Source organism: Ostrea edulis, chromosome 1 (assembly GCF_947568905.1).
Source record: "Ostrea edulis chromosome 1, xbOstEdul1.1, whole genome shotgun sequence".
In the NCBI taxonomy this organism is placed as follows: domain Eukaryota; kingdom Metazoa; phylum Mollusca; class Bivalvia; order Ostreida; family Ostreidae; genus Ostrea; species Ostrea edulis.
This window is the reverse complement of record NC_079164.1, coordinates 38144947-38154643: the sequence shown is the minus strand read 5'-3', so window position 1 is coordinate 38154643 and position 9697 is coordinate 38144947. Positions and strand designations below refer to the sequence as shown.

Genomic DNA, 9697 nt, shown 5'->3' with positions numbered 1-9697 from the left:
CTGGACAGATGGATCCAATTTAGTCATAATTTAGAGGGTGCTTACTCCTCCTAGGCACCTGATCCCACTTCTGTTGTGTCCAGGGGTCCGTGTTTGCCCAACTATCTATTTTGTATTGCCTATAGGAGTTGTGAGATTGATCACTGTTCGTTATCTTCACCTTTCATCTTTTAATGTTTTAATGGTAGCACATGTACACCTATTATATTATGTGAAGCCTTTCATCAGTGTTTGCACTTATGAGGGCATTGAAGTTGTAAGAGCACATATTGTTTTAAATACTTGTGCTGAATGTTTAAATTTAGCTTAGATATTCAGAACAGGAATTTTTTTCTACATTTCATAGCACTTGGAAGTAGTGATAATTTTTCACTGATTCTCAGGTGACCGATAAGGCATGTGGGCCTCTTGTTTTGAAGGAAAAAAAATATTTTTTCATGTTTGATTTTAAGCTTCAAAATATAATTTATTTCATGTTGACAACCAGATATTTGACCTTCTGAAGGCAATAATAAAGGTCGAGGCTATCCTATATATATATATATATATATATATATATATATATATATTATAAACTAAAACCGATATCCATTTCTTTTAAAAACTTCGTAAACGAACATATACCGCAATCTTTGTTTACAAAACAAATAACATACTCTCGAACATACCGCTGCGGTGGCCGAATGGTTAGAGCGTTCGCCCCGCATGCGGAAGGCTTGGGGTTCAATCCCGGCCGCGACAGACCTAAGTCGTTCCATCGCCAAACACTCGGCATAAGGTGTGCATGTCACGGGTCCTCGGAGATGACCTTAAAAACGGGTGACCCGTGTCACAGTAGGTGTGGCACGCAAAAGACACCTTACTGCTCAATGGCCATAAGCACAGAGCATAGGCCTAAATTTGAAGCCTTTCACCGGTCTTGATGACGTCTCCACATGAGTGAAAAATTCTCGAGCGAGACGTTAAGCTACAATCAATCAATCTAACATGAGTTTCTATTATAATGTACAATCACATGTATAACCTTAATTTTTTGTGAAACCGTTTAAGGTAACTCACTACACTAAAACTAAAGCTACACTAAAGATCTCTGTATGACACTACGTTACAAGATAGCGATTTGAATCTTTTGTTCAATTATTTGTATCGATCAATTTGTTTGTCTTTCTTCGTAGCTCGGTGATTATTAAAGCATTGGGCTGGTGTACCGCAGATCTCGAGTTCAAATCCGCCAGTGTTTTCTTCATATGTTGAAATAATTTTTTTGAAAGTCATGTTTTTATCCAAATTTTCATATTTTCTGCCCTAATTTTGACATATATGATTACCGTCAAGCGAAAACCACCCTTAAGTGCATTGTGACGTTATCGAGAAATCAAGCGGTAAAGTCGACGTCACGTTTACGATATGACGGCATGGCTTTCTGCAACGTTGTTTTTTCACTGACGTGTTAGGCGCTTCCTTGAGAAATTATGGAACTGGCAGTAAGTATTTTAAAACACCCAAGTTTCAATTATATGTTATATATACAATCATTATATATTTTATCGGTTTAAAAATATTGATGTTAAATAGCCCAGTGCTTTGTATATAGCCTACTGGACTTTCGTCGAAAATAAAAATATGTTTAGATGTCTACAGATATTTCCCTTTCTTCGGGAATTCTTTGTAAAATGAAAGTCTATAGAAATTGAAATATTTCATCTGACATTCTAAATTTATGTGTGACATACATTGAACACACATTTTTTAAAAGTAACGTTTGTATGCCCCCCCCCCCCCTTTATTTGAAATATTAGATATCGATATAATATGAGTTGCATGTATATAAAACAGCCGACCGATTGTTGTGCTACCTGTTGGTTTACTTTAAGTGGTGTTTACAAGCTTTACAATATGTACTATTCCTTGAGTGTGAACGTATTTTACAATGCTGTAAATATACATGTACAAAATAGCATCGAATCCTAAAAATAGTCGATAATGTTTACCATTGCCTAGTTATAGCGGTACGTTCAGTAATAATTATGTCGCTCGACTTTTGTTCGCATGTAAAACAAATATCAGAATATTTTAACAATTGTATTTTGGCAACGCTAACCTGGAATTATAAAATATATATGTTTTGCAAATTTCTAACTTATTTCCGAAATGAGAAAAATTCAACAGCAAAAGTTTTACTTTAATTCTACCTGTAGATTTACCCTGTAACCCCCCCCCCCTCTCAGAAAAAAAAAATACTTGATAAATAATTGAAAACCCGATGATCAATCACTTATGACGTTTAATAAAAAATTCTGTAATTTTTTTAGGATCTAGACAATATCAACAATGAATATTTTCCCACAAGAAATCTTACTAATCAGAACGCAGGTGCGAGTTCTGTTAACGAAAACAGTGATGACAGTGAATCAGACGATATTTCAACCGATTTAGATGCCCGGGTACACATGTTTGTTGAAAATCAGATGTACGGCGATTTATCTGATGATAGCGACAATGAGGGGGAGGGACTGCCAACTTACCCCATGATCCTTGCACGGAAGATGTGAAATTACGATCTTTAATTGAAAAGGGATGCGGGTGTGCGAAAAACTGTATTTCTACATTTACTTTCTCAGACATCAGAGAACACGCCATTTCCTTATCTGAGATGACAAGAAATGAAAAAGACTTTTATATTATGGCGAAGTTAAAAATAAAATCTAAATGTAGACAGTCAAAAGATGGGAGATTCAATTAGAAAACGTCTTCGGTACATTTATGAATTTAAGGATGTTGAAGTTTGTCGACAAACTTTTTTGATAACACACAACATTGGCGAGTTTGCATTGAAATCTGTGATACATCATCTGATCACAAATGGGTTGGTTTCAAGAACTCATGGAAATAAACATAGGCGGTCTAAGAATGCATACAGTTTTGATGTTTTGAGGGATGTTGCTCAGTTCATATGTAATTATGCCGAAGAGCATGGTCTGCCTCAGCCGGCAGCAGTCAACAGGAATATCGGTGGACACATTCTTCTACCATGCAGTGAAAGCAAACAGTCCTTGTACAGAATATACAAAGATGTTTGTATCGATAATGACAAGACAGCAGTAGGGCTAACGACGTTCAAGGGCATCTGGCAGAGTTGCTGTCCAAATATAAAATTCATGTCACCCAAGACTGATGTATGTCCTGTCTGTGAACAACACAAAGATCACATTCAATCGGCCATGACAGAAAACGATAAGTTAGCTGCTCTAGACAAATATAGTGCACATCTGAATGAAGTGAATGTAGAACGACAGGTACCTTACAATAAATAAAATTCACAGACCATTAAAAGTGTGAAAAATATCTTATAAAATGTATTAAAATACTGTATTACAGCAAGTGTATCCATTGTTGTAAATACTGTGGTATTTACTGATTATAAGAACTACATGTAGTTTTTTAAAAGACTTATACTTTCGGTTAACAAAATTCAAAAGTCCTTTGAAATTAATTGATATTTTAATAACAGTTATATAACCAGTGTGTCACTAATGCGAGAACTGAGGTAGCTGAGCAACCAGTCCCGGTACAGGCAGCTTTGCCGATGTCAACAGAGCTTAACAATGTCCATTATACCTTCGATTACTCGCAGGCCGTATCCATCCCGCGTCATGTTTGTCAAGTTGGACCTCTCTATTTTGCTACACCTAGAAAGATTCAGTTGTTTGGAGTTGCTATGGAGGGTAGCTATTATTTCTATGTACTTACCGGGTATGCTTCTAAATTTAGACAATTTAATATTGATACGTTTGCAATTTCCGACGTACAAATGGTATTTAGAAATAGGTTTTATAATTCACGTAGGTATAAAGAAGCAGATCAACTTTCTAGTAGATGAGGATTCGACACCGGGGGAAAACGGAACACATGTCAAGGACGCTATTGGCGTAATTTCCATGCTTCATTATTGTTTTGAGAATTTTGGTCTGGGTGAAAAAGAATGTCACTTACACTGTGATAACGCTTCAGGTTAGAATCCAAATTAAATAATAAAAAAATAGTAAGGCCAAGTAAAATTTATTAGATTATCATTCAAACTTCACAAAAAAAATGGGGCGGGTGGGAGGATTTTATTTTTTATTTTTCACCATGGTATTCTTGACCTCGAAAATGCCTTCTCTCATTGAGTAAAGGGTTTATAAATCATAATTACATGTGTATTTGGGTTTCTAAAAGGCAAAGTGAAACAAAGTACGTTTATGATACCGGACCGGACATAAAAATATCCGGAAATCGTAATTTTGAAAAATAAAAAAAAATCGGGGCGGGGCGATTTTCGAGGGGCGGGCGGGAATGATAATCTACTAATTAATTTTACTTGACCTAATGAAATAATAAATACGATTGTTTGGTTGCACATGTATTATGAGTCTTGCAATTCTTAAAGAAACATTATAATTTTACTTTGAAAGGGAAAACAAAAATAAATTCATGTTGGCGTACTTACTTCGGAGAACACTGAGTGGCAAGCACTCCCAACTACATTTGCACATGCAAGTTCCATACCATGGCAAAAGCTTAGTGGACGCTGGATTTGCTTACATAAAAAAATTATACAGAAGGTCAGAGGTTGATTCATTGGATCAGTTAGCATCCGTAGTCAGAAAAAGCGCGACATCTAACGAAGTGGTTGTGTTCGGTGGTGCTGATGGAGAATGGCTGGATTGGAAAACATTTGCATCCAACTATTTCATCCCCTTCAAGGGTATTAGAAAATTCAGACACTTTGCTTTCCAAGCAGATAAGCCAAGTAAAATACGCTAAAAGAACGTTGTCGGGTTTTTTCCACATAAGAAATGGATTGTAAAGTATTGTTAGTTATGTTACCACATATCGAGTTTTTTGGGTTTTTTTTTTTTTTTTTTTTTTTTGCTGTTAAAAGAAATCCTGAAAGGGGATACATTGTGTGTGTGTGTGTGTGTGGGGGGGGGGGGGGGGTGTTGGTGTTGCGGCGACTATAATTCGCTGACTTGCAAACTCACCCCCAAAAAATCATACTTTAATCATTTCCAAATAAGGTACTGGTACATATATAATTTCCTCGTTCTGAATTAAACTCTTACTAATGATTTACATTTCTCCGATATATTGTGCACATTCTTCTACAGGTATTGTTGTAGCTAAAGAAGTGCCAGATTCACCCGGAACAGAATTAAAACTGCTGAAAGCAGGCGTGGATATAGATGCCATCCAGCCTCCAAGAGTCATCCCCGCAGCTGGTTTGACCAGAGAGAGAATGCAATACCTGTTTAAATTTATTACAGATTTTGTCAGGGCCCCGTATAAGGATGTAGTCGCCCCCTCACCCGACGCCCAGGAAGAATAAAAGACTCTTAAAAACAAGCCTATTTTGAATCTGTCATAATCTAGATAATTGTTTGAATGTTGATATATGTATACCTATATATCAGATGATAAAAAAAAATCTTTACTCATGCATTTTGATTACGTTTAAAACAGTCAAAACACGTAACGAAATACAACGTAAATTTCCAAAAATCATGACGTCAAACGACTCGGTGCAAGTTTTTACCAAGTTTGATGGAGATTTTTGATGTCATTATCATTGGATTGTAATGGAATGCTACATATCAACAGAAAGAGGAGAAATCCCTCTATCTAAAACATTTAAGGTAGGTAAATACTATTAGAAATTTCTGTCAATCAAATTTTTTTTTCATTTAAATAACTTTAACAACTCATAAACTAACTAAAAAACCCATATTAGACATACCTTTGCGGGTTTATTTTTATACTATGTGCTACAGAGCACATATACCCCCAAATGCAAAAGTCAAATTTTAACACAAGAATGCATGATCTCATGTTTTATTAAAAATATGCACCAAAGCATATCATATTAAGCTATAATATATAAAAACCAATAGCTATTCATTTATTGAGAGAATTTTTAAAGATATTCAATTGAAAACATACACAATTGCTGTTTAATCTGCTCACATCCTTCAGAAAAAAATCACAGAATATCGCAAGTTTGAAAAATTCTCAAAATCTAAATTGTTTACATGCCAGTTTATCTTTAAAAATATTTAGAATTATATCTAAGGTTAACAAAAAAACATTTTTTACCATAGTTGACCAGAGATATTTTGCAAAATGGTCTCTTGAATATGCAAACCCCCATTTTTAAATTTAAGTTTTACAATAATTTTTTTGCACACTTTGAAAATAGTAAATTGTAACAGCAAATACAGTCTAAAAATCAAGATTAACAGAATATGACAATATATATATATATGTAAAACATACTGAAAATTTTGTCCTACCAGACAATTAGAACACAAGGAGGGAGATGGGGGGGGGGCACCCCCACCCCTTTCTTTTTCTCACAATTGTTTTGGTGTGTGTGTTATTCTTTTTTTGTTTGGCTATCAATCAAATCATACATAAAAATACCTACATGCTATCTCATACTTATAGAAAAAATAAATATAGTGTAACATATGTGTTGATTCTAGCAACTACAGCTCATGTACAAATAATTTTGTTTCTTGAAAGTACTTGTGAAGAAGAGTTCAAATATTCAACAACTTTGCTGATGATTTCTGAGGATTTATAATTCTGGGTTTCTTTGAACCAAACACAAACTCACTAAAAACAGTTTGAATTCCACTGTGAGGGTCACGCCTATGTATAATTTTTAACTTGCTCAGGCTTAGATTGCAAGCTATGAGCCTTTTAGAGATCAATGTAGATATTACATTGCTTTGTACCATTGGAGCTAGTGAGGACTTGATACTATAATAATTCATGGTAAATATATCTAAGATTCACATTTGAATGCTAAATGTAACTCGTACAGTTCTCGTAAACTACAAACATCAGACAAAGAAGTTATAACTGGAACTTTCTAGTCGGTGTTTAAAATTTAAAACCGGATATGTAAAAGCACGGACTTTCCTTAAAAAGTGAAAAGGTGATATTTTTCACTTAAGGGTGGTTTTTGCTTGACGGTAATCATATACTAATTATATTTTATCATAAAACTATCTTTTATGATTAAATCAAATTGTACTGATTTGAGAAACTATTTCAGGGTTTAGTGAGGCACCTTAAACACATTAGACAGTAGATTTTAATCATTAAAAGTGAAACACAAAATTTCGGAGGAAATCGTGAATCAGTACCTTTTTTTAAAAAAAGCATTAAAAACCAAAAACATTCCCAAATTTCCTGCTCCTTGTTATTTTAAAATTTGTCTGAAACAACTGACGTTTTCCAGGTTTTTATTTATGTTGTTTTTTCTTCTATTTTTCTTTTTAGCCTGGTAGTTAAAATATCGGACCCAGGTTAGCGTAGGTTCTCAGTACCCATTGCTTGTCGTAAGAGGCGACTAAATGGGGCGGTCCTTCGGATGAGACATCAAAAACCGAGGCCCCGTGTCACAGCAGAAGTGGCACGATAAAGAACCCTCCCTGCTCAAAGGCCGTAAGCACCGAGCATAGGCCTAAATTTTGCAGCCCTTCACCGGCAGTGGTGACGTCTCCATATGAGTGAAAACTTCTCGAGAGGGAGGTTAAACAATATTCAATCAATCAATCAATATTCATGTATGCCATGTACTGTGTTGGTGCTTGTCAAGTAATGCTGGCAAGAATGTATGTAAATGCCTCTTCTGTTCTTGAATAGGTCCACTTTTTGCATAATGTAATTAATTGGTGTCTTTCAGATTCTGACGTGGGCATTTTCCGTATTTCACTCAACATTGCCTGGAAAACATGGAATTTGCGAATTTTAATTAAAGCATCTGGCACAGTTGATTTAATGCTGGGAATTTCACTCAAGTCTTTATCAAGAACCACTACAACTTTCTCCGCTTTTATGATCTTTACCTGAATAAGTGATGTTTGTATTGTTGTTTTCTTCACATTGGCTACAAAGCTGTAGGCTACAGGCTGGCGTTGACCATTACCATCTTCTCCAATAAAGGTATATAATGGCAAGCGAAGTTTGTTTGTGCAGTGAGTACCATCTATAAACAGCACCTCTGGAAATTTGGAGAACATTGATTTCATCTGCCCTGTCACAAGGATCAAAGCCTGCAGGAATCCATCTTCCTCAGTAATCACTGAAATGGATGCTTGTGGATCACCATTCACTGAAACTTAATACAAACTAATTTATCATGAAACCTAGGTTATCGTTCTTTTTTATAAAATAAAAAACCACCACAATTTTTATATTACCGGTATAAAAATATACTGTAAGCACATACGAGGTTTGTCCAAAATATGAAAGCCTAGCTTAGATACTTCAAGAGATATTTTTCATATATATCAGCATATTAAACTGTAATCCCCTATTGTGTCCCCATCCTACCTCCAGGGAGTGTGAATTACACAAATTTAAATATGAACTTGTCAGGAAGCTTACGTTTAAATATGCACTTTTCTGGCCCAGTGTTTCTTGAGAAGAGTTTGAATGACCCCACCCAATTTTTTAAAATTATCTCCCCATTGATTGATTGATGTTTTCCGCAACTCTCAACAATTTTTCAGTTATCTGGTGGCGCCCAGGTTTTATGGTGGAAGAGAGATCCCAGATACAAAGTACCTGGGAAGAGACCACCGACCTTCCGCAAGTAAACTGGGAAACTTTCTCACTTACCGGCGCGAGCGGGATTCGAACCCGCGCCGACAGAGGTGAGAGGCCGTGTGATTTTGAGCGCGATGTTCTAACGACTCGCCCACGGAGGCCCCTTCTCCCTTTTGAAGGGGGACATGGCCATTTTATTTAAACAAACTTGAATTCGCCCAGTGGTTCTGGAGAAGAAAAGAAATTTTTGTAAAAAAAAAAAATATGAAAAGTTCATAGACAGACGGACGATGGACAACGGGTGATCAGGGGAAAAAATAATCTCACGTATTCTCAAACTTTTTGGACAACCCTCGTGCATGCATATATATATATATAAGTATATATATATTTAAGTATATATATTTAAGAAATGAATATCACTTTTGAGCTGTTCATGGTCAGTATGAACGGATTTGGATTTGAGGCAAATTCTGTGAATCGCACAGAGAATTTGCCTCAAATCCAAATCGGTTCATGATAATCCACGTAAGTTTACAATCTTAATCCAAAGGTGTGACTTGCGAGAACTTTGTAACAGATGTTCTTTTTTTTTTTCAACCATTACGCTCTCTTAGTCGCGTGTTTTAAGCTAGTACATAATCCGTTCATAGTCAATGTGAACGGATTGTGTCGCGCGCTGAAATTGGTTGGTTCATAGAGGAAAATGTGATTTGCAATATAAATATAAGATAATCAAAATAGAAATAATTCATTTATTATTAAATAAATCAAAGGATTTACCCATGTTATACAATAGCTATGATATATAAAATATGTTTGTCAGAATGGCTATAACAGCATAAATGGGTTACCCATAAATTTTACCATACCCAACATGATGGGTAATATTAGAATTATAGGCATCGGTACCCATACATAAACATTGAATCAATAGATGATTACCCATCTAGCTTCACAATCTCCAGTGGAGTGCATGTTTTCTTTGCTTCTTGATCGAAATGATCATTGATGAGAAACCTAAGAGAATCTGCTTAGCGTCTGCTGATCGTCGTATTTATACCCTACCACAATTACGTTACTTTGAGAATGACGTCGT

At 35.5% G+C, this 9697-nt stretch overlaps 1 protein-coding gene across 1 annotated transcript; it reads right to left on the bottom strand.

The window, feature by feature from the left end:
- Nucleotides 1-7640: 7640 nt before the first annotated feature.
- LOC130047666 (uncharacterized) lies at nucleotides 7641-9385 on the bottom strand. Its single transcript, XM_056143044.1, has 2 exons — nucleotides 9382-9385; nucleotides 7641-8161 (listed from the first exon to the last, which is right to left on the bottom strand). Exons 1-2 carry the CDS (start codon nucleotides 9383-9385, stop codon nucleotides 7641-7643), a joined length of 525 nt encoding a protein of 174 aa, XP_055999019.1.
- Nucleotides 9386-9697: the final 312 nt, after the last annotated feature.